Source organism: Stegostoma tigrinum, unplaced genomic scaffold, assembly GCF_030684315.1.
Source record: "Stegostoma tigrinum isolate sSteTig4 unplaced genomic scaffold, sSteTig4.hap1 scaffold_544, whole genome shotgun sequence".
NCBI classification, from domain to species: Eukaryota; Metazoa; Chordata; class Chondrichthyes; order Orectolobiformes; family Stegostomatidae; genus Stegostoma; species Stegostoma tigrinum.
This window is the reverse complement of record NW_026728477.1, coordinates 18,489-44,049: the sequence shown is the minus strand read 5'-3', so window position 1 is coordinate 44,049 and position 25,561 is coordinate 18,489. Positions and strand designations below refer to the sequence as shown.

General features: G+C 37.9%; 1 protein-coding gene across 1 annotated transcript; it reads left to right on the top strand.

Annotated features, from left to right (window-relative positions):
* The first annotated feature begins 6,461 nt into the window (after window positions 1–6,461).
* On the top strand, window positions 6,462–24,835 carry znf750 (zinc finger protein 750). Its single transcript, XM_048554929.2, has 3 exons — window positions 6,462–6,561; window positions 16,848–18,489; window positions 20,701–24,835. Exons 2-3 carry the CDS (start codon window positions 17,012–17,014, stop codon window positions 21,539–21,541), a joined length of 2,319 nt encoding a protein of 772 aa, XP_048410886.1. The 5' UTR covers window positions 6,462–6,561; window positions 16,848–17,011; the 3' UTR covers window positions 21,542–24,835.
* Window positions 24,836–25,561: the final 726 nt, after the last annotated feature.

The following is a 25,561-nucleotide window of genomic DNA, read 5'->3' as shown; positions in this document are numbered from 1 at the left end:
TGATGACGACCCCCGCTGGAATTAAATGTGGACTACTACTTTTAGACTTTGAGATTTTGCTGAAGCAGATCCAGTATCTAAACTATCAGATTTAAACCATCAGAAATGAAGAAGGGTCTAGGCCCAAAATGTCAGCTTTCCTGTTCCTCTGATGCTGCTTGGCCTGCTGTGTTCATCCAGCTCCACACCGTGTTATCTCAGATTCTCCAGCATCTGCAGTTCCTATTATGTCTCAAGTACCATGGAAATGGGCCATGATGATGTAGTGAGGCTGGTGCATGTCTGATGCAACCTCTGAACAGACAGGTGTAGGCTGTCACTGCCCATGCTGTACTAATTCTGAACTGCACATTGGGAACTGTTACCATTTGGTTTCTCTTCACCACACAGGGCAATAGCAACCAGCACATACTGTAAAATTCCCCATGAATCGGCACATATGGGAAATGCAAGGCACCAGCTACATGAATCTGCCAGTTGCATGTGAAATATATTTATGAAAACTCAAAACACTACACTCCAGCATTCTTTGAATAAAAACAATATCAAAAGGGCAGTCCAATTTACTCACTGGGTTCTGAAAAATTCTTGGTTGCATTTCAACAGTATTATCAACTTGCATCTTGAGCAGCAGCTACAGTTAAGCCTAATAGACCATGTGAACAAATTTCTTATATCTGCCTGCAGCATGTTTTCCTTTTCCTTTGCAAAAAAATTAGAATGCAGGAGGTGAAACTGCACTACAGTTTGTGCAGTAAAGCAGTTTTATTGCTCAACAGGTTTCAGGGCATGTTAAAATTTTTGGCAGCAGTCTGCTGTGAAATGTTTTCAACCTGCCTCCCCTTGTCATCATTCTTCTCTTCTCGAACTTTAGGTTTGTCACAATTCAAAGCACAATTTAAATGATTTCTTCCATATTTCACGTCATTGTAACAGATGATTGTCTCAAATATGACAAGAGGCCTTAGGTTGTGACAGCATCTTAGCAGAGCTTCATGCACTGGCATGTTAAAAATGGCATCTCTGACACAGTACTTGAACTGAAATTCATGAACCTTTTCTTCACGATTGGTCAGCTTTCGAATGAAATCATGTCGATGAAACATTTTCAAATTTAGGATCATATCCTGATCCATTAGCTGAATCAAAACTGTCATATTAAGAGGTAGAAAACATACAAAAGTACTGTCATGAATGAGTTCTTCTGCAAGGAGCTAAGCATGATAATCATCCAATGAAACTACAGCTTTGCTGTTTTCAGACATTCCTTTCTTTCGCAAATGGTCTTTTGCACTAGGAATAAAAACAATTGAGCCAACAAATAAAAAGTTTCTGCACCCATTCAAGCTTTGTTTTGGATTTTGTTGTCAACAGGCAGATGAATTACGCCTTTGAAATATCTTGGCTTTGCTAACATTTTCTGCTAACAATCATTTTCACCTTGCATTCCCATGGTATTTGCACAAACAATACAATTATACATTGTCTCCTTTACTTAAAAAAAGTGCAACCCTTTCATCAGCACCAGCTAAAGCCATGTTTCAAAGACATTGCCACCTTAACCTCACCTCGACAACATCGTAGATACGCTCAGCAGTCAGATCATGCTCAACCACAATGTTATTAAAAATTTATAAAAATCTTCACCTGATTTCGTATCCAAATTTCTGATCACCTGATATGTCAATCTTTTGGATCTTATGTTGTGCCTGAAAGCGTATGAGCCACCCATGAGAAAACGCACACGGCTCCATTGCTTTTGTCTTCTCATAAAATTCTTTGCTTTTTCTATTAGTATTTCCTTTGCAACTCTTTAGCCAAAACCATTTGTACAATATACGATACATTTGTACAATGCACGATCCAAGTCTTCTAACTTAGGAATCTGAAGTTTGTGACACTGCTGTATGCTTTTAATACTTTTGGATTTCAAAGGATGCTTTAAGCTTTCAACTTTGTGTTGAGTATCATGGATCACTGATGAACCAACACCTAATTCCTGCATAAGCCCATTGTGATTTTCATTCTTTTCCAGGCTTTTTTTCCCATTTTCTATATTAAAAGTCAAAACGGCATGTTTTCACAACATGGGAATGTTCCTAGTTGACATAGTGGTTTAACAGAAGATTGATTTTGGACATAACAGAATCACAAATTAAACTGGCTGCGACTACCGTGGTGTCGGTGAGGGGGGAAAACAGGCAGCACTGGTAGCAAGGGCGGAGAGAACAATGGCACAGCAGTAAACATATGCACCATGTTCAAAGCGATATTTTTGAATAAACTTTATAAAAATGATCATTTCCTTTGAAATGCTTGTCAGGTGCATGAAAATTCAAATTCCAGATGCTTAAGTACTGGCTAACAAGGGGGTTTAACCATACATGATGCAAGAATAGGTAATGATGAGATATTAATATGCGGAATGGACCTTACTCAAAAGATTCTTATCTTAACATTCAAATATTGGGCAGAAAATTTTGTTTTTCTGATCTTGTCATATTTTTCCAATTGACATGCAGTACTAATGTCACTCAGGGGCTGGGAAAATTCAGCCTTACATATGCATTTCACCAGCAATTGTTGTACAAACACATCTGGTCACCAATGTCCTTCAGGGAAAACAAACTCTGCTATCCATATTCACTCTGAACTACACATGACTCCAGACTCTCAGTACTGTGGTTAACTCATGCTTGCCTCTGGACCTCTAGGAACAGACAATAAATGCTGGCCTCGTGACTCCAACATCCCATAAAACATTTTAAAAAATATAAAGGATTCTAAGACCAGTCTTGAGCAGAATTAACAAAGTGTGGAGCTGGATGAACACAGCAGGCCAAGCAGCATCTTAGGAGCACAAAAGCTGACGCTTCGGGCCTAGACCCTTCATCAGAAAAGGGGGATGGGGAGAGGGTTCTCAAATAAGTAGGGAGAGAGGGGGAGGCAGATTGAAGATGGATAGAGGAGAAGATAGGTGGAGAGGAGACAGGCAAGTTAAAGGGGCGGGGATGGCACCTGTAGTGGTGGCTATCGGTGGGGAAGTAGGGAGGGGATAGGTCAGTCTGGGGAGGATGGAAATGTCAAGGGGGCGGGATGAGGTTAGTAGGTAGGAAATGGAGGTGCAGCTTGAGGTGGGAGGAGGGAATAGGTGAGAGAAAGAACAGGTTAGGGAGACGGGGACAAGCTGGGCTGGTTTTGGGATGCACTGGGGGAGGGGAGATTTTGAAGCTTGTGAAATCCACATTGATACCATTGGGCTGCAGAGTTCCCATGCGGAATACGAGTTGTTGTTCCTGCAATCTTCGGGTGGCATCGTTGTGGCACTGCAGGAGGCCCAGGATGGACATGTCGTCTAAGGAACGAGAGGGGGAGTTGAAATGGTTCGTGACTGGGAGGTGCAGTTGTTTATTGCAAACTGAGTGTAGGTGTTCTGCAAAGCGGTCCCCAAGCCTCCGCTTGGTTTCCCCAGTACAGAGGAAGCCACAACAGGTTTGCAGAACACCTACGCTCGGTTCGCAATAAACAACTGCACCTCCCAGTCGCTAACCATTTCAACTCCCCCTCAAATTCCTTAGACGACATGTTCATCCTGGGCCTCCTGCAGTGCCACAACGATGCTACCCGAAGGTTGCAGGAACAAGAACTTATATTCCGCTTGGGAACCCTGCAGCCCAATGGTATCAATGTGGATTTCACAAGCCTCAAAATCTCCCCTCCCCCCACTGCATCCCAAAACCAGCCCAGCTCGCCCCGCCTCCCTAACCTGTTCTTCCTCTCACCTATCCCCTCCTCCCACCTCAAGCTGCACCTCCATTTCCTACCTATTAACCTCATCCTGCCCCCTTGACCTTTCCATCCTCCCCCGACTGACCTATCCCCTCCCTACCTATACTGACCTCGACAGGCTCGATCTCTGCCCCTTTAACGTGTCTGTCTCCTCTCCACCTATCTTCTCCTCTACCCATCTTCAATCTGCCTCCCCCCCTCCCTATTTATTTCAGAATCCTCTCCCCATCCCCATTTTTTGTTGCGGGGTCTTGGTCCGAAACGTCAGCTTTTGTACTCCTAAGATGATGCTTGGCCTGCTGTGTTCATCCGACTCCACATTTTGTTATCTCGGATTCTCCAGCATCTGCAGTTCCCATTTTCTCTTGGCCAGAAATCTTCGTTTACCCCAATAAGAACATTTTGATCGGTTCATTAATCAATAAATAACAGAAACACATAAGCAAACTATTTTCTGGAGAAGATAAACAATCTGTTGGTCACAAAACATTGCAACAAATGATTGTTGATTGATGTGGATATTTAAAAATGACATGTCGCTGAAGGTTTTCATCTAGCACTCAACAGGGAAAATTTCAAATGATCGCAACTATTTAAGCAACAGAAACATATACATTTGCTGCAAGTGGGATATCTTTTGCAGCAATCCATTCTCCACAAACAAAGGGAAAATGTTCAAGCCTTGGTATATTTTGTCTTCTCAATGGTATAATCTCAGCGGCAGTCAACTTGCCAAACAATCATAAGCACTTTCATCTCTAGTCTACAGTGTTGTGATCATTTGACATTTGGAGTTCTTTCATTTGTCCGAATGAGTGCAGGTCAAATGCCTTTCTTTTCGTTGGAAATATATGTCTTGCTAATGAAACCCAGCTTTATTTCTCAGTTATGATACTGAAGTCCAAATTTGCCACCCTGTTCTGTCTAACATCAAAATTGGGGATATGTCAGAATCTCAAGCACCTCAATTCTGGTAAACCAAACTAATTTTGCTTGGCTCCTGCTAAAACCCAAAAATTAAAGCCCCTGATCCCGTTCCTCTTCTTCGGTCCCCACTCAAGCTGAACATCAATATGTGCAATCCTACACTTCTGCTCTGTTGCAAGTAGAGCTCCGATGCTACATTCAGTCCATCTTCTAAACTCCTTTTAAACATTAACCAGCTGTTTCTACCATGATCCTGCTGCTAACAAAACCCTCACCTATATCTTCAAATAGATGGTGTGTGCATTTCTTCTGTACATCAAAAACTCCCTCACTCTCACATTGTCACTATTCTTAGAAACTCCTTCCTTTCACCTACCTACCATGCTACATACACCTTTTCAAAAATCTCCGTCATATTTATGTTTTCACAAGCTCTTTGCAGCACAGCATATTGTACAATGTTCCATTCAATACTTTCAAAAAAATGAAGAAAGAAAGAAATTCAATTATGTAATGCCTTTCACATCATCGTGATTCACCAAATCATTTAGGCAAATCAACAGACACATATGGCACAATGAAAGGTTCAACAAATAAGAAAAATGACGAGATAATCTGTTTAGAAAATGCTGATTGGCAGATAAATGCATGCCAAAGTAATGAGTAGAACTCCCCTGTCCTTCATGGGATCTTTTGTTCCAAAGCAAGTGGATGGAGACTCAAACCAACAATTTATCTGAATGACAGCATCTCTGATAGAGTCACAATGCGTAGCTGTGAAGTGTTAACATTGATCATGTGACTCTATGATTCAAAATCTATCAAGGAGAATTTATACCCACAAACTTCTTATTCTGAAATCAATATTGCTATCACTAAGTCAAGACTATGTTAGATACTACAGCAATACCATAAGCTACGTCAACAAACCATTACTACAACAGGTTTGAAGAACATCCACACCCACATAGATTTCCATCTGACGCATTATTCACTTGTTGCCGAATAAAACATATGGAGTTTAATCATTAAGCTGGAAATCAGAGAGAACATCCTGGAATATATTCCTTTAATATCAAAACTGAATGGCCACTAAAGATGATATCATAGAGACTGGTTAGTCATTATGCAGTCGATTCGGGGCATTAACAAAAACATTATTCATAGAAAATGTTATAAAGTCTTCAAGGAGTTTCAAGAATTTCTTTGTGCTATACAATGTGGAGTACTGAGTATGAAAGACATTGAAAACATTCTGTTGCATTTGTATCCATATGTCTCATTTTAAAACATACTTTCAGGTTTACCATTTTCAGGAGGAGCTTAAGGACTAAACGTCAGTAATGGTGTACAAACAGAGCCAACAAAACTTGTTTGGTAAGATATAATACGTTCTGCAATTGCAGCTAAGCTTTTTAAAACAGTTTAAGGAGTTTTGAAGACGGAAATAAATTATAAACAAAAGACCAGAGCAAGCAGAGTTACAGTTCAAACAAAAATGCTTGCTTACACCACAAAAGTTCAAGTTTGTATAAACATGACAGCTTTCTGTAAAATGGCTAGCTGAAACCAAAACAATTTTGCTTTGCAAATCAGTTGTTGAGGTAATACTGGAAGAAAGCTGTAACTGGATAGAAACACATGAATCATTGCCTGGGGCAGGAATAACATCAGGTGCATCTCCATGCCCTCAGGGTCCAACTCCTTCACTTACAGTCTCTCCTATTGGAACTGCTGGCTTCATTCTCACCTAGCAGTCAAGAAGAGCACACACATTGCTTGAGTGAAGCACATTCATTGCAACGATAGTAGTCGATAAAAAACACACGCCTCAATACATGCAAGGTAAGTGCACTGATTTTTTTTAAAACTTGGTTTTAGTAATTACTCAACATTACTATTTGGGATGAAATGATTTCAGTAAAACAATTACTTAGTCTAGATTTGATTGTACCTTAGTATACAGCTAAAATCTATGTACTATGCACTGACTAAAAATATTTCACTAAAAACTCAATTTTCTGAAGTCTGAATTTAGCAATCAGACTTTAAAAATTAACACAACTTACATTATTATCTAATATCTATTACATTTTATTACAGATTTTAATTAAATGTATTTAACTGTTAAACAAACCAACCAGTATATCATGAAGCGTAGGTAAAGGCAAAGAGATATTTAAAAAGCACTATCAACCGCCAGGAATTGGCACTTACTATGTGGAGCTTTTTATTCACTTACTGGCACCCTATTCCATTGGAAAAGGTAAAAAGCCTTGGAGATAAAACTATTTAACTCATGAATATGCTGTGGTACTCAACAATTCAAAAGAAGAAATGACAAATCTGAAGATATTGGTTTTAAGTATTCAGATATTCCTAGTTATAGATCATAGCCAGGCAACAGATCAAGAACTTGGGGGAAAAAAAAAATCAGAAGCAATTAATGTGTTTTGGTAAATGTAATAAGATTTGAAACACAATCTGCAAGTAAGAATTTTCTTTTTAATTCCCAAAAAGTAGGTCCCCCCCTCCTCCCCTGCTGTGCACCTGCGCTACTGCTTTAAGCAATGTACTATACGAAGGTTAAAGTCTGTGTCAGCACATACACACCCACTCCAGGAACCAGCATCTGAATCTCCACCGTCATTTTGTCCTCCAGGCACAGAAATGAGCCAACAGGAGATGAACCCACAGATTGCTTGTAAATTACATATTCTGTATTTCACAAGGAACAGGCAAGCAGGAGGTGTGACAAGTTACTGAAATAAATCGATTTTCTTCCTTGATTTCGTTTACATTGGAAAAGTATCTTTCATTTTCAGTATACCAATATTCTATGTCATAAAAGCTTCCACAAGAAATTCCCACAATCAGCAAGTTCTCAATCTTTGAATCGTTGGGTGAGCGTAGACTTGGAAGAAACACTGCAAATTTGAACAATGAGAAATATCGGAAGGCATTTCACCTTGAACTGTTCATTTGTAACTTATTGACGCTGCTTGTAAAATTGCACTAGAAGCAGCTTCCTTCTCACACAGTAAATATTCCTGGGCTCTACAAAAGAAGGGAAGCTTCACTTAAACCAAGTACATATTACATTCAGTTTACAAAGGAGTAGATTTCTCATCCTTAAACTGACTTCTTATTGAATTTCCCATCTCAGTAGGGCATTCATTTCCATTTTAGACATCTAAGCAAATTATATTTCTCCTATGTAAATACAAGTATATCAACATTAATCAAACTAAATCATTTCTTCAATAATCAAGCTCTTGGATAAATCAGGTTTTAATTTTAAATTGGTACATCATGAAGTCTTGAGAAGGATAAGGTTAAGGCGCGAGTTAACCACTAAAAATAACATCCTGTAAACTAGTTTTAGAAGCAAAATTGGAAACAAGTAGCTGATTAGTCAAAGCAGATCTCCAAATAGTTTAAATTTATTTTTCAGAATTTAAACAGGTAACCTATCCCCAAATAAGGCACTTTGTATTAGTCAGATATTTTTGTTCTTTGGCCATATCGTGGCAGAAAAGGAGTAATTTTTACACTGGGTGGTTCAGGAATGTATCAGCATTTTGACATTTAAATTATTGCAATAGCCGGGAGCCCATTTTTGTGCCGAGTGTCATTTTGACACCAACATCAAAAATAGAACAAGTTGTACATGCCATCAGTGGGTGGCACAAAAAGAGGCTAAATGTTTTCCTGCAGGGAGGGAGGAGAAATGAAGGAAGGGTCATCCTCCCTGCTTCCATAAGTATCTCAAACATATCAACGAGTGCAGCATTTAAGAGGCAGAGCAATCGCGAAAGTTCACGAAGAGGGTTAATGCCATTAGAATAAAAAGCAAAACAAAATGTAAAAGGGATAGAAGCTTGTAATGAAAAACAAATGATTATAGTCTCCCCACAAATTATCTGTACAGGGTCATTTTGCTCATTTTTATAATTTAAAAAAAGACTTTGATCATTTTTACAAATATTGCATGAAACAAAAGATGTCATGTTATTATGTAAAATGGATATTTAACCACATGGGCACAATAAAAGATATGGCAAATTATGAACACAACTTTAAGGTGTAGAAATATAGATTGTACCTTTTTGGACATTTTAATAATTCCTTCAGGACTGGCTATCCATCAGGTACCAGCTTCAACTGCAGCAACTTTGATTTGATTGTAAGAGGATAATATGTGTTTTATCTCATGCTCACAAAATGTCCAAATATGCACAGGTTCGAGGAGCTAGGGTGAATATTCCTTTTCTTGGGTGAGGTCTACTGAGGTTAGAGTTAGCACTCTACTACTTTCACAGCTGTGATCAACTGGGTAACCACAAACTAAGAATTGAGCTTTTGACCTGTTAATCCATATGATTTAGTGACTTTACCAATTGAGCCTCATTTACACTGTCTTTTACATTTGAAGGACTTCTTTTTACGTCTTGTCTCCTCATCAGGCTGTTGTTGGAACTAATTCACCATCACCACTTGTGGCCATGCCATTGTCAAAATATTAAACAACTTGTCTGATATCCTTTATCAAATAAGCAAAAATTTCCTCCAAATACTGGAAAAGACTTTGTCTTCTTCTACACTATAAACTCCATTCCTTAGCTACAGATAGCATCCCATCCCTGACTATTAACAGGGGGCTGAACCATGAGTTCACAACTTGGCATCATCTTTGAACCCTTGGATGAACTTCCTGGAAATGCCAATAAGAAAACCTCTTTTTAGTTCCATAACCCATCCCAACTAAGCTGCTGATTGTTCAGGTGCTGAAACAGTCCACCACACCTTTAGTTTTGATTATTCCATTGAAATCCTGGCTGGTCTTCTATATCCTATTCTTGGTAAACTTGAGATCATTCACTACTCTGATGCCGGTTTCTAACCTGCACCAGTCCCACGTACATATCACCCTTGTGACTGCTAACCTAACTGCCTTCAGTATTTCATCCTTGTTCTCATTCATTTGATGGTCTCAACCCTACCTATCTTTGCAACCATTTCCAGTTCCACAAATCATCCTGTACTTCTATACATATCTAATTCTGGTCTCTTGAACATCTCTGATTTCTACTGTTTCACCACTGCTGGCTGTGCCTTCAGTTCCCCATTCTTGAAGATGTAGAATTCTCTTCTTAAAAAATTCTCTGGCTCTCTTTCCTCCTTTAAGATACTCTTTGTACAAGTCTTTGGCCATTGACATCAATATGACCGTATATGGTTCAGTCTCAAGCTTACACCCTCACAAAGCTTTAGACACTGCATTACATTAAAGTTACATGTAAGTTGTCATAATTTTTATTGTCCATTATATACTATTATAAAAATAATTTGAGTCAACTTCCAAAATAAACCAACTAGCATCACAAATACTTCAATATTCTGAAAAAAACTGTTCTTTTTTTTAAACCTATACTTCGTTCAGGGTTGTGGTGCGTAAATATAAACTGAACATTTCAAAAAATGTTAATTTTTTTCTCTGTAGATGAGGGCAGTACATTATGATGACTAAAATTATGGCATTAACATCTAATTTTCAGGGTAACAACTTAACTGCCTTCCAACTTGCAATTTTCAGAATGCAAAAACCAATACATGACCAGGTCAACTGTTCAAAAGTGGACATCATTCCAATCGTTTTATTTTTAAACTCATGTAGAATATATCTTTGTGAGACCTCACTCATGAATGTTGTACTGCATCGTGACCAACCGAGGGGAACCAGCCAGAATCTGATTAGGAAACAAGAGTTCCCACTTAAAGCACACAGAACTGAAATCATTCAAGATTCATCACACTACAACCAGAAAAAAAAACTTATTTCATCAAGCTCAAAGCAAATTTCATCAACATTTAAATCCCAAATGTAGAAGGACGTTGTTTCAGACGGTTTATTGACACTCTAAAATCTTGGTCAATGCAGAAATAATAAATTCACTGTCTAAATTTTAACCACCTTGTGGTATTTATCATTCAAAATAAATCCTTTATTCATTAAACTTACGTTGCAACAGAATATAATTTTCTCATGGTGCAGACATTAAAAAAATTTATTTTAATTAATCAATTATTAGATTATACATATCACCAGTCTCAGAAAGATGCTGACTGGAATAACTGACATAGGGGCATTAAAGAAATTTTAATAGCTACTTTATCCTAAACAGTGGACTCAGGATGGTATCAGAGGCAATCCCAAAATCACCAAGATGTTTGAATCTTATCACCATGTTGATCCAGAAATCAGTACGTTCGAAAGAGAAAACTAACTCATATCTGATTCCATTCAATGTATCAAGTGCACAAAACATTATCCTGCAAATACATAAAGTATTTGTATGCTATCACCAAGTCGTTTTGCAGCAAATCAGTATAAATAATTGCTCTGAGGTTGAAAGACTGAGCTCAAGTATCCAGTGCTCATCATTTAATTAATCCTTCCAAGTCTCCTGTCCAGAAGCCTCTTCTTTTGAATTTCAACTATTCACATCACAGAAATCTTTTCCCACTGTGACCCCATTTCAAGGCATGAAAGTTGTCACAACACTTCATTAAAAACTATGAGAGCACGGGCTGGTAGCCTGGGAGAACAGCTGTTGTAACCTGGCAGCCCACTCCACCTCAGCTGTTACTTCCTTGGATCTTACAGCCACAAAGTCCGAGCCCACAACTCTAGGGATCCTGACTCCCTTTCGGGAAGACCTGCCCTAGATGTTACCAAACATACTGAATATGTTTACATGTTTCCTTGTACAACTATACAGCTGAAGACATTTATAGCTTACAGTGCACTAACTTATAAACAGAAAATCACAAGAAACCCTGTAAGATCAGAAATAATGTGTACATGGAGTGAACAAAAATAAAATGTCAGCCTATCTCTTTGGTCCTCCTGCATTATGAATCACGTGTGTAGTAACTCAGGAAGTCCAAGTGGAAAGGAATATCATTATTGCTGAACTCCTGGACTGGCTGGACGAGGGCTGTTTCCATGCTGCATGACTCTATGACCGAAACAAATGTTAAAAAGCGGAGGTTGACCCACCTCCAAAACCAAAACAGCCAAACAGGAGCACCTCACCTTATAATCTGTTAAAAGTAGTGTGAAATGGGGTGTAACCTGTCTTTCAGCAACTTCTGGCAGTTAAACCAAATAAATCCTAACACTCACTTTCTAATCAAGAAGTAACAATTTATCTACCTAACTCTAACAGTGAGCAAATTAACTAAACAAGTAACAAGCAAAACAAATCCCTTCTAACTATTAACTACTCCCAAATAAAACAAGATTCTAATGGTATGCTGTTCCAATAAATACAAATCCCACCTATATGAAATAAAACAGATTTTAGTCTCTCAAAATTACAGCCATGTTACGTATCTTCCAGGACGCTCTGTGCCTTCTCTGTTGATTCTTCTGTCAGGAATGTTAATTAGTAGTGCCATGAGTACTGTTGTGAATAGATGGTGCTTTCCTAAGAGCTGAGAACTGGTATCTCTAACAGATGGCAGTTGGATCCAATTTTCCCAACTGCCCCCTTCCTTTATACCCCTGATGACAATCAATTTCTTACAATCAGATTGGTCCTAAGTTGACAAATTTGATAGGCTTTTGATATCTAAGTACAAATTCAAATGGATTGGTTAAAATCAAAAACCCATTGTTTTGGTAAAAATGCTGCTTGGCCTGCTAATAGCCTTTCGATACAAATGTTTCAATTCGGGTTCTCTCAGTATTTGAAAATGTTCAAGCTGCTCACAGTCATCTCCAAGCACAGAAAAAGCACAATCTTTTAAAGGGACCACACCATGCTTTCTTCCCAGCATATTACAAACACCAATATTTTACAACACCAAATTCTAATGTCCTGCCTTCCAATTCACAGATACTCTACCGAACCTTGCAACATAAAACCATTCACCGTACATTAACTGGTCCTAGCCCAAATCAGACAGTTCGTCAGACCTGTTTCTAGGTCTATTTTTTGCTTCCAATCAACTCATTCAAAGATGTTCTAACACACCTTTAGAACAGGTAGGACTTGAGCCTGGGCTCCCTGGTCCAGTGACAGGGACACCACCACTACATCACAAGAGCCTTCTGGCTTTGCTTTACAGATAATTTCCTAGTCAACCTATTGAGAGATGTTATTACAAACCTCCTGAGCAGGTGGCACCTCAGCACCGGCCTCCGGATCCCAAGATAAGGACGGACTCTACCACAAGACCCCTCCGGGTCTGTTTGTTATTCCCTTGTTTTTACATCCATAAGTTCTCTTAAACACAAATGAACACTTTTTCCCATGAATCTGCTTTTTCCATTTATGGTTAATCAATCTATGCAAATCTGTTCTTGCACACCTCTGGAGCATGGGACTTGAAACTAGCCTCCTAGCTCAGACACAGGGACATCACCACTGCACCACGAGGGCCCCTGGAGTATGCTTTATATTATTTTCTAATTAACCTGTCCGGGGATGTCGTTACACACCTCTTGAAGCAGGTGGGACTAGCCTTACGCCTCAGAGGCTCGAACTCTACCACTGCATCACAAGAGCCCCTCTTAGCCCATTTAACTTAATTATTAGTGTATTTTCTAAGCAATCAGTTCAGAGTTGCTATTATACATCTCTGAAGCAGGTGAGACTTAAATCCAGATCTTCTGGCCGAGAAGGTGGAGCACTTCCGCTGCACCACAAAAGTCCCTCCAAGTCTGCTATTTTTTTTCCCCAACCAGAAGTGTTATCATACACAAATGAGCAACCTTCCCCCCACCAAAATCACTGTTTTTGTTTGCAAACTACTAAACTTGACCAGTAATTACCCATGCAGCCAATTAAATATTTACATGCAAAGCTCATTGAGGGCAATGCTTGAGTCTGCTTCATGAAAGACTCAAGTGAAGAGTTCTAACTGGACAAACCACTGTTTGTTTCCAAGGAAAGTTGTCCTCAATAAGCTCCAATGAGATTAATTAGTGAATCACCATGGGCCTTCTAGGGGTTATCAGATCATGTGAAAGAAGAGTTTGAGAGCAGAGACTAATTGGGAGTAGATCATAGCCGATGAAATATTTCACTAAAATTTCACATCTGTTAAGTAGTTAGGAGATGCCAATTTGAGGTACTGCACCAATGCAATCAGTAGGAGGATGGAGTTGCAATGTAGTTTAGCAAAATAGATAGTTGGTTAAATACGCAAATAACAGTGTATAATTACAAAAGATGACAGAACTGCCAAAACATCTGACAAGAAAACAATGCAGGTAGAATGTATTTTTTCCTTGTTGATAAATATTATATTTGAGTAAAATGTACTATAAAATATTATTTTTTGATAAAATCATGACTTTCTGGCATATGACAAAATTTGTTTTTATGCAGGGAAGACACTTCCTACACATCATGTAGAACTATACTGCAGACTTCATTAGTAAAGCTGCAAAAGTACAGTAAGACACTTCCAAAAAAATTGATTTAGATGATTCAGATAATTTATAGTTTCCAAACCATTTAGATGCGTATCTGAAAATCTCTGGCTTGTGATAACCATGCAGATTCTTAACACTCAACAGAAAGTCTGTCAGAGCAAAGTTATGCTTGGAAATATCCTTAAAATGGTCATTTTTACTCATAAATGAGCTCATAGACCAATATTGCTTTGTCGCAGGTATCACCGACTTTCTTTTGCTTCCCTTTGCGAATTATGAAAAATAAAGTTTAGATCAGAAATTAAATGGATTCACTTTGTCAAAAACAGAGGCAAATCAACTTAGCAATTAAAACATGCCTTGCAGTTATTTGGACGTTTAAAGCTCAACTGAAACAATTAATTAGAACATATTGGAGGTTCGGAAAGAGTGGTTCAGACTGCATTGAGCTCAATATTGAGCAATTAGTAACAAGGAACACATCAGTTAAATCTCCTTCATAAGAATGAAAGCATCTAGCCTTTGGCATACTATATTACACAGCTTTCAAACCATGAGAACAAAACTATCAGAGTTTCTCATGAACTACCATCAGAAAACTGTAATATGGACAAGCCGCAACAAGCCTTGCTGGCAACTCAAGCTAAGCGAACAAGTTCTTTGAAACAAAAAATATTAGTTTCCCAATATCTCCCCACTTCTTTTATAAGGCTGGTGAAACTTGAATTCATGGACCTTAACGGTTTCAGACAAAATAATGTGACTGATCAAAAGGATAAGTGCCCTTTACTTTACACTGAAACCATTCGCATTTCTCTGATAAAGCCAAGCAAAATGTATGATTCTACAATACATGAAATTAACTACAGCTTAAAAATCCAAACATGATAGAGAGATTGTTTAGATAAAGTATTTCTGTGCAAAAATACTGACTAAATATGAAATTATACATTGTTAGCCATGCTAGTTAATCCCATATTTACTAATAAATGCAATCTGAATTCAATCATTCTGCAAAATTCTGTACCTTTCAACATCAAGTTCCATGTTCCCAACAAACAACCTCGATAATATGACCAATCAGGATCACTAAGTTTGAGATAGGGATGGACAGATTTTTGTTAGGCAGGAGAACCATGGGTTATCAGGGATAGATAGGAATGTAGAACTCAAAACAAAAACAGATCATCCAGGACCTTATTTAATGACAGAACAGGCTCAAGGGGCTGAACAGTTTACACCTGCTCCTGTTTTGTATGTATCCTGAAAGCTTAGCTTCAAAAATTGTGAATTAAACCTTGCATCAACGCTGCTGCTCACAAAACAGCAATTAAATTTAGAGTCTAATATCCATTTACATGGTAGCGCTGGACATAGTCCCATATTCTACAGTTGTAATCATATAAATGAAACAGCATCCACATCACTGGAGGAAAAGAAAACATCTTGAGGTAGTTTGCTTCTCCAGAGGCAAATTTGCCGAGGTCAAGTTAAATGGGCAGCGATCAAATAGTTTGCTGTTTGCCATTATATTCCAGCTGCAGATGGTCTGAATTCAACATTTTGAAATTTAGCGAAGTGATTTTGGCACTAATAGCCCATATAGTCCTTCTGCTACTAACATGAATCATAGAATATTACAGCACAAAAGGAGGCCATTAAACAGATTGTGTATGTATAGGTTCCCAAAAGAGCTACCCAGTTAGCCCCATTCTTCATCTCTAACAGAATCATAGGATCATCCACAATCAGAATGGAGAAGTGGCAAGGCATGTTTTTAATCCAAATTGTCTGTATGAAGTCATTTTGTATAAATAATTTACATTTAAATAGCACCATTCACACTCAGGATGTCAGAAAGTAGTTGAAATGGCAATATGAAATATGGATTCAAGTCCTGGATTTCAGTTGAAATCTGATACCTTTTGACCCCTAAAGAGTGTTCAACTGACTGAGCCAAGCAGTTGTGTCCTGCTGTTAGATAACAAAGTGTGGAGCTGGATGAACACAGCAGGCCAAGCTGCATCTCAGGAGCACAAAAGCTGATGTTTTGGGCCTAGACCGTTCATCCTGTTAGCACCAGTCCTGCTGTTAGCACCAGTTTTAAATCACTCATCTGGTATCATTGGAATGAACTAAAAAAATAAATTATCAGCATTGTCCAGGTTATAAGTGCAGTTTATTGTTGGATTAATAACCAATATTCACTCAACCACGTGATAATATAACTAATCATCTCACGCTAATAAAAGTAACATAACTATTCATATAATATAGTTCTGAACTATGTAGCAGCTGGAGGAAATGCTTTTGCTAAAGAATGGGAACAAACTGGAAAGCCTGGTGTAAGTCATTTTTCCATGTTCTGTGAATTTACATATGGGTATTTTTTTTTATTAAAACCGCAACTGTGGCTATGGGGATACTTCAACTTAACTGAAATAGCAACATATATATAGAAGTTTTAAATCTTGTAATTAAATTTAGATAACTTCTTAAAAAGCAGTATTTTACATAGTGTATCAAAACTCATTTATCTATATTGATGTCATGCAAAAGTTGGCCCACTGGCATACTGCCAGAGCTATATGCAAGTTTCTGAAACCAGGCGTGTCTAAAGGAATATGCTGGCTGTTATTCTGCTTTCTACAATGTTAACCAGCTTCCATTCTGTCTTCCACAGTCTCACACAAGCTCTTCCTGTACCAGGTTAATCATAAAATTGGTTGCTTTTACAACAAAGAAGGGGTGTTTTCCATTTAATAGTTTAAGTATTTTGAACCAAAGGATCTGAAAAATAAAGGTCCACGAGAAGCACCAAACAATTCTTGATCAAGAATATAGAAGATGAGCCTCACTAAAGAACGCAAACCAAAGAAACCTCACTACATTCCTCGGCCTCCAGGAAAACCATTCAAATATAAATGTTTCCAGTGCCCGTTTACATGCAATGAAAAATCACATCTCTTTAACCACATGAAGTACAGCCTGTGTGAAAACTCAATTTCACTCATTACAGACCAGGACCAAACAGGAAAATGTCCAAAGACAAGTTCCAGTGAGACTAATATACTCAACCAGAAAGATGATGAGTCAAATGAGTGCAATGACACAAGGATACCAACTAGTCAACTCAGTAAGAATTCAGAATGTACAAATACTGTTTCAAATAAACCCTCAAGTCATCAGATCATCAACAATAATGACATAAAAGAAAATGCAGGAGTGGATAATCAAGCATTTTCTCATGTTCCAAATATGAAACCACATCACTTAATTCCTACAAGTGTACCTGAAAAAATAGGATGTTTTGAAAAGGATCAAAGATCCTCAGCTTTTTTGCCTGTTGGAAGTCTGAGGTCCAGTGAAAAACCCAAAAAAGTCAATAAGGACACACATTCTGCTTCTGAAAATTCAAACAATAGAACATCTCCCAACCAAATGAAATCAGCATTTTATAGCCCAGGTGACCCGTGGAGAGCATGTTCTTCAACTTCACCAGAATTTTGCAAAGCAGATAAAAGTTTTGGCTCAATTCCTCCCAACACATCACCTTTGATTCCAGATTATACACATTATTACAGTGAACGATGTGCAAGAGTCATCTTTTCACCCTATCTCCTCACTGGTAAGCCACCTGAACATAACAGCCCAAAAATTCCACTCTATGTCTCAGCTGACCAGAGGAATTTTCTGCTCCCTCACCTACAAAATCCAGGCATGGCCTTGCCAACACATTTAGTTCCATCAACATTACAACAATACAAGACTTTGCATCATTTGCATTCAAATATTCCCATTCCTTATGGAATCCATCATCTCAACTCAACTGAGTACCACATGTCCCAGCTTGGTATGAAGCTTCAACAAGGAAGTAACACCAGTAAGGATCAAAACACACAATCAGTTGGAAATCCCTCATTCTACGAAACTTCATCACCATCAGAACTTTATCTCCAGAACACTCACAGAAGGCTTTATCCACAATGGGAAAATTTGGCTCCTACAAAATATTTAAAAGATAACAACACTGTAGAACTCGACATGAACAGTGACTATCTCCCACACACAACAAATGTAAAAATGAGCCCTACAGCAGGAAGTGCAGCAATGGGCTCTCCTGGTCGACCTAGTCCTTCCTTTGCTCAAACAAGTACTGTTTCAGAAAATTTTGGTGAATTGCCAAACAAGTTTATTTCAAGTACAAGTGTTAAAAGTAATAGATTGGAAGAAAATTTTATGCACTTCAAACCAATCAGAAATCCACATGCAAATACATTCTACATTCAACATGATCGGCTAGAAAGGCAAGGCACAGAAAGCAGGTACAGCAAATGCCAAGGATTTTTAAGTTTTGTTTGGCAGTTTGAATTCTTCTGATCAAATTTAAATGCATTTTGTGACAACTGCAACAGTACCTTTACAAATTAGAGATAACACATTGTGGAGCTGAAGGAGCACAACAGACCAGGCAGCATCAGAGGAGCAGGAAAGTTGACATTTCAGATTGCAAAGAAGGATCCCGACCCGGAACGTCAACTTTCCTGCTCCTCTGATGCTGCCTGGCCCACTGTGCTCCTCCAGCTCCACACTGTGTTATCTCTGACCCCAGTATTGCCAATTCTTACTCTCTCTGAGCCTTTTTAAATTAGCAATTATTCGTGGAATCAAACTCAGCTCACAAATTACAGACGGCCTTACTTTCAGCAATTTAACCCTAATAACGTGACTGCTGTATTACCCATCATGCTCATTTTCAGAAAGTAACACAGGATTTAGACTGATAATCTCTAAGAAACATATAGCACTGCAGGCATCCATTCAAAACAGCACATATGTATGTGCGGGCTCTTTGAAAATTAGTCCCACACTGCTGTTCTCTTCTTGTAGCCCTGAAAATTTCTTCGAGTACAGATCCATCTCCACTTTTAAAGTTACTGTTGAATCTGTTTACATCACTCATACAAACAGTACAATCCAGATCCTCATAAATCACAGTGAAAAGTAATTCTGTTGTCTAGCCTGTGTCTTTTGCCAATTATTTCACTTGGTACTCTCCAAATACCTGCCCTCCTGCTGATGGAAACAATCTCTAACCGTCAATTACAAAGCAAACATATGTTGAATACTTCTCCCTATTTAATGACTCCTCAAGTTTCTCTGTTCTCCGAACAATACAGCTTCCAAAGTCTCCTCACATAACTGAAATCGCTCAACCCATCTCTGTTCTGGTAAATATCCCTAAAGTCTTGACATTTTTAATGAAGTATCGCACCCAAAATGGACACTATTAAGTTCAGTATAGCCAGAACTGTTTAAAATTTCACCATAATTTCAACCTTTTATAAATAGACTGTAGAATAGATAGTAGAAAGCAAAGGTAAAACCAAAGATCTGTGCAAATTCTTAACGTTTGATTAATTTATTAGACCCCATTTTCATATAAGTAGACTAACCATAAATAACAATTTAAAGTGCTGCTACATTCTTGTAAAACATAAGCAACACATTTTTAATAAGCTAATTAATTGGAGTTTTAATCACCACTGTGCTTTCTTTGCTTTATTTCTAAGATTCTCTTCAATCTCGGAGGTGGCCTTAGCTCAGTGGTAAAATTTGTTAAAGTCAGCTGAGAGATCAAACACCACTCTAAAGATGAGGATGTGTAATCTAAACTGGTACTTCAGTGCAGCAATCTATCAGCATGCCATTTTTCAAATAAGACATTAAACCAAGAACCTGCCTGACATTGCCAGTAGACATAAAAGATTCAATGGTGCTATCTAACAAAACAAGATGTTTTCTGATTGCCCTCAATAACATGAAGCAACACCACTAAAGAAAAAAGCTCTTCTAATAGGTTACCTTTTTCTGTGGTTGAATTGACTCGGGCAGCATTTGTTGCCCACATTGTGTAGACATATCCACAGTAAGTTTCAGGATTTTTACCCAGTCACAGTGAAGGATAGTGATCCAGTTCCAAGTCAAGATGTCTGACTTGGAGGGAATTTTCAGGGATGGTAGTCTCATGCATTTACTGTCCTTGTCCTTCTAGATGGTAGAGGTCACTGTTTTAGAAGATATCTTTGAAGGAGTCTGGTTGACTTGCTATAGCTTGTAGGTGGGGAACTGGTTAGTTCTGTTGGTTGGATTGTTATTTGTCAGAGCAGTGATGCCAACTGCACAGGTTCAATTCCCGTGCTGGCTGAAGATACCATGAAAGTCTAGCCTTCTCAATCCTGCCCCTTGCCTGAGATGCGGTGATCCTCAGGTTAAACTCCCCAATAGTCATCTCTCGTTGATGAGAGACCATCCTTTGGTTCTTTGGGACTATGATGACTTTACCTCTACCAGTTACACAAATGCCCATAGTGCATTAGAGGTGGAGGGAGTGAATGCCGGGTGTGATGGATGGTGTAGCAATGGATCATCCTGAGATAGTGGAAGGTGCTATATAAATATGTCTCTGTCTTTTTAAAACAGCAAAAGTCAAAATATTTTGGTATGTAAATCATATTTTACTACTCTACTTACAGAATTCTAGCTGCCAATGAGGATTCGACATCCAATCTAACTTTTTCTAATGTCACCATTTTGGATTATGGCCATGGTAATTCACCAATCTCCTCAAATACAAGCTCCAGCAGTATGATCCCTTTGAACCTTTCCAAGAAGGACAAAGGAAAAACAGAGCAGGACAAGCTGTTTGGAACTAACACTAATAATTTGCCACAAGGCTCAAATGAAAATTCTTCAGTTGGCAATGATTGCCCACAGGATGAAGAGTTTCAGATTTCTATAAATGTTCAGGAAGTGCCTTTAAATCTCTCTGTTAAAGCTAAGCATAATCATAGCTGGCAAACAGCTGAAGGTTCCATCCCACCACAAGTAGACAGCACTTCTAAAGAATCAAGGGCACAAGCAAAATACTTAATCAGCAATAAATCTCTTCATTCTGACTTGAAGATTAAGCCAGTGGAAGACCTTAGTACAGCCAAAGATCACAACAAAACTGGTCAATGGAAAGAAATTGTTGTCGGCAACCTGCAATCTTTAAAAGTTATGAGAAGTACGCAAAGCTGTAGTGATGAGCAGAAACAGTCAGCTGCTGTGGCTCTTTGCCAGTTAGCTGGATCTATCAATGGAAAATATAATGAGGAATGGTCTCTTTTGCCAACTGGGCAATTTACTAGTTTGGAGGACCCCATCTGTGAAGATAAACACATCGCATTTGACAAATTGAACAAACAACAGAAACCAAAAAGTCTAAAAAGGTCAAATGAAGAATCAGTTAAAACACAATCAGAGACAACACTTGTAAAGAATAACATCTGTGGTAGAATATTCAATTTGAGAAAGAGAACCAGAGTTGCGTAAGGTGGTACAATTCCAATTGAAACCAGAGTAGCAAATTACTAAACCATGTGAGGTTGACAATCATTGTTCACATCAAGGTTTCAAAGCCTAGATTAGTCACCAAGAAGCATGACACACCCTAGGATGAGGGCGTGTTTAAACTCCTCATTGACATTCTGTCTACGTATAAATGTTATTATACATACTATACTGGGTGTTGGTTAAAAGTGACAGATTATAGCTCAACACTAACAGTCTCTGTTTGAAGTATCTCAGGATCCACTGCATTTTCAGTTGGTATTATTTTGTGAAATACAGTTTGCTGATGTCCAGAAGAGTAAGGTTCTTTGGGATAGCAGCTCAAATTAAATGAAGCAAAGTAATCAATCAGGACCAACTAGTCTAATTTTAAGCAACAGGGCTGCAAATGATACAAGCCGCAAAAATAAACTGAAAAATGCTGTTGGTGATCTAATTCGAACTCTGACAATAAACTGGCTCTAGATTGCTTCACACAACTATCTCAGGTGAAATGAGCAATTAAGTACATTAACTTTCTAGTTTAAAAAAATGTAATTAATTCTATGAAACAGTTTATGGTCAATGTGCCACAAGCACTTAAAAGAACATTTAGATTACTGACTAGAACTAGAAGGCAGACTTTAATAGAAGGCAGTGAAATCAAATTAATCAAAAGTAGGTGTACAAGTTAAAGAATGGTTGAAATTCACAATAGTCCAGTTAACACAGGATGCCAAAAAGCAGGTACTTCAATCTTAAGCCCAGAGGGCTAAATTTTTTTTTAACATAACACAATGATCATTATTAAAGCAAACATTTTCTTCTCTGTATATATAAACCTACTGGGATAGCTTGTTTTGCTACAAAACATAGGGGTAAAGTAACCAGTGGTTTATTACCAGACCAGCAAACCAAAGGCCATGATTAATCCGTCATAGAAATGAACTAAAACCCCAACACAGCATCTAGGGAATTTAAATTTAACTAATTAGGTAAAATCTGCAATCAATAGTAGTTTCAGTTATAAGTACAACGCCTTTAGAATTAAGTGGAAACTTCCGACTCAACTATGTAATGAATATGTGGACTACCAATGAAATTTTAGCACCAAAACTAAGAGGAAGGAAGAAGTACATTCTTGTAACTGCAGATTTTGTTATGCAAAGTAAAGAACTTCAATTCTGACATTCACATTCTTAATTGGCAATTGAAATAATCCTTTCAAATCCAAACTGACCCTTAGCTGATCCAGATGAAAGGACAGGTACAAAAATGTATACGTACATTATTCCTTTGCATTTTATAAATTACTTTGCATACTGTGATGTTTAAAATACTGCACATTTAGTTCTGTTTATATTAGTTTCAATTGAAGCACTAGGGAAATCAAGTCACAAGGGTTTTACAGTACAGAAAAAATATGGACATTAATTTATATTTTAGGGAAGCTGTTGGTGATGGAAATGTGTTGCGATGTTAATTCTTTAATACCATAAATGGTTTATGTTTTTTGTGACAGGATTAAAGGTAATTTGTCAAGAAAAATAATAACCTATTTTATTGCTTGTTGAACTCTCATAACCTTTTAGTACTTAAAATAAGAACATACTTATACCTTGATTCTGTACAAAAGAGATTGGTATTTACTCACACCAAAAAATGAATAGCTTTCTTAAACCAAAATGTGTTAACTATAAGGATATCAGAGACAAAATTCTCAATGACCTGTAGTATTTAAGCAGAATAGATAAGTCAGTCAAAAAGCCACTGCATGAGAATGAAGAGGAAGATAACTGAGATGAAAATTTGATTTAAAATATTTGTTTTAAAGTTCCTTATTATTGAATTTAAAATTAATTTTCCATTTTTTAATGCACAAATTTTGCATTGTGGTTGAATACTACATACTGTCAGTTCCTGGTGCTCGGAAACCTGCCTTCATTACAGTGTGAATTACAAAACAACACCAAACATTCAAAAGCCTTGAATGTACATAAACCCAGGAACCACAACTTCTAACTTTGTGGTGACGATTTTACAGTTGTACACATTATTCATAGATGGTGACACAATTACACAAAACCTCAAAGAAGATTCTAGTTTACACAGAGATTCAAAATATAAAACCATGATTCTGTTGATTTTGTCCAGCACATTATGAATATACTTAAGAACAAGAGGGTACTTGTGATGCAATGGAGGAGCTCGTACCTCTGGATCGGGAGGCATAGGGTCAAGTCTCTCCAATTCCAAAAGTGTGCAGAAATGTCTTTGAACAGGGTGGTGAGAAAATATCTATAGAAGCGACAGAAAAGATGCAGTATATCTACAGTTCTTATCATACTTATTTCAAGAGTAGAAGAGGCCCAGTGAAGCTTTAGTATTAATGAGCTATTATCAGGCTAAAACTGACGACTTCAACGGAGCTAAGTTTGAGGAGATTAATGTTGGACTAAAGGTTAGGTCTAAGTAATTTTTAAAATGTGAAAAGCAACAATGTAGGTCCAAAAGATTGAAGGGCACTTGTATACACATCACTCACCCACCATAAGGTTTTTCTTAATGTTAGCCTTCACATCTAGAGAGTTAAAACTAAAAGGAAGGAAGTTTTGTGAAAGCTATTGTTACAATCTCAGATCAGACCACAATTTCATATTATGATCCTGGATGAGATCACCAAATTACTTTACAATCTGATTTGGGACTAGTATACAGGGTCCAGGGACTAATACTTTATTTTTAAGTAGACAAAAGTTAACTTCTGAATGCATTATTAGAAATAATACCTAAATATACAATATTAGAACAATATTACTATCAACAAGAACACACTGCTGAGACCCTTTGACTAGGAAAGAGGCCTACTACAGAAACACTGAGCTTTCCCTCTACCTGAGGGGCAAGGGTAGCCTGCTGAGCTCCTCCACCAAACCCCAACTTTTGCCTTGACCACCTGCGCTCCCAACCTACCATGACCACTCAATTGTAGGGTCCTGGGGAGTGTTGTCGAATGAAGAGACCTTAGTGTTCAGGTTCACAGTTGTTTGAAGGTCGAGTCACAGGTAGACAAGGTAGTGAAGGTGGTGTTTGGTACATTTGCCTTTATTGGTCAGTACATTGAGTATAGGACTCGGGGCGTCATGTTGCAGCTGTACAGGACAACGGTTAGGCCACTTTTGGAATGCTGCATTTTCTAGTCTCCTAGTTATAAGGACGATGTTAAACTTGAGAGAGTGCAGAGAAGATTTACAAGGAACTTGCTGGGGTTAGAAAGTTTGAGCTATAAGGAGAGGCTGGGGCTATTTTCCATGGAACATTGGAGGTATTATATATAGATGTTAATATATAATATTTAATATATTATATAAAATATAATATATTATATTATATTTTATAATAATCAAAATATTATGATTTTATATGGTTTATAAAATAATAAGAGGCATGGATAGAGTAAATAGCCAAGATCTTTTTCCCAGGGTAGGGATGTCCAGAATTAGAGAGTATAGGTTCAAGGTGAGTGGGCAAAGATATAGAAGTGACCTAAGGGCACATTTTCACGCAGAGGATGGTGCATGTATGGAATGAGCTGCCAGACGAAGTGGTGGAAGCTAGAACAATTACAACATTTAAAAGGCATCTGGATGGGTACATGAATAGGACGGATTTCGAGGGATATGGGCTAAATGCTGACTAGATTAACTTAGGATATCTGGTTGGCATGGTTGAGTTGAACCGAAGGGTTTGTTTCTGTGTTGTACAACTCTATGACTCTATAATACATAAACAATTTATTTATAATATTCAGAATTAACATGTGATAACTACAAGTAATAGACAAAAATCCACCTACCCCTATCCTCACTGTTGTCAGCGGTCATTAAATTTCATTAAACTTTGCAAGGAATTAAATTCTTTATTATTGCCAGTGTGGCCTTGAAACATGTTGTCAATAGTCACTGCATCATCCATTGCCTCAATGAGTGCTTCTGTCCTGGTCAAACACACAGTTTTCCTGGG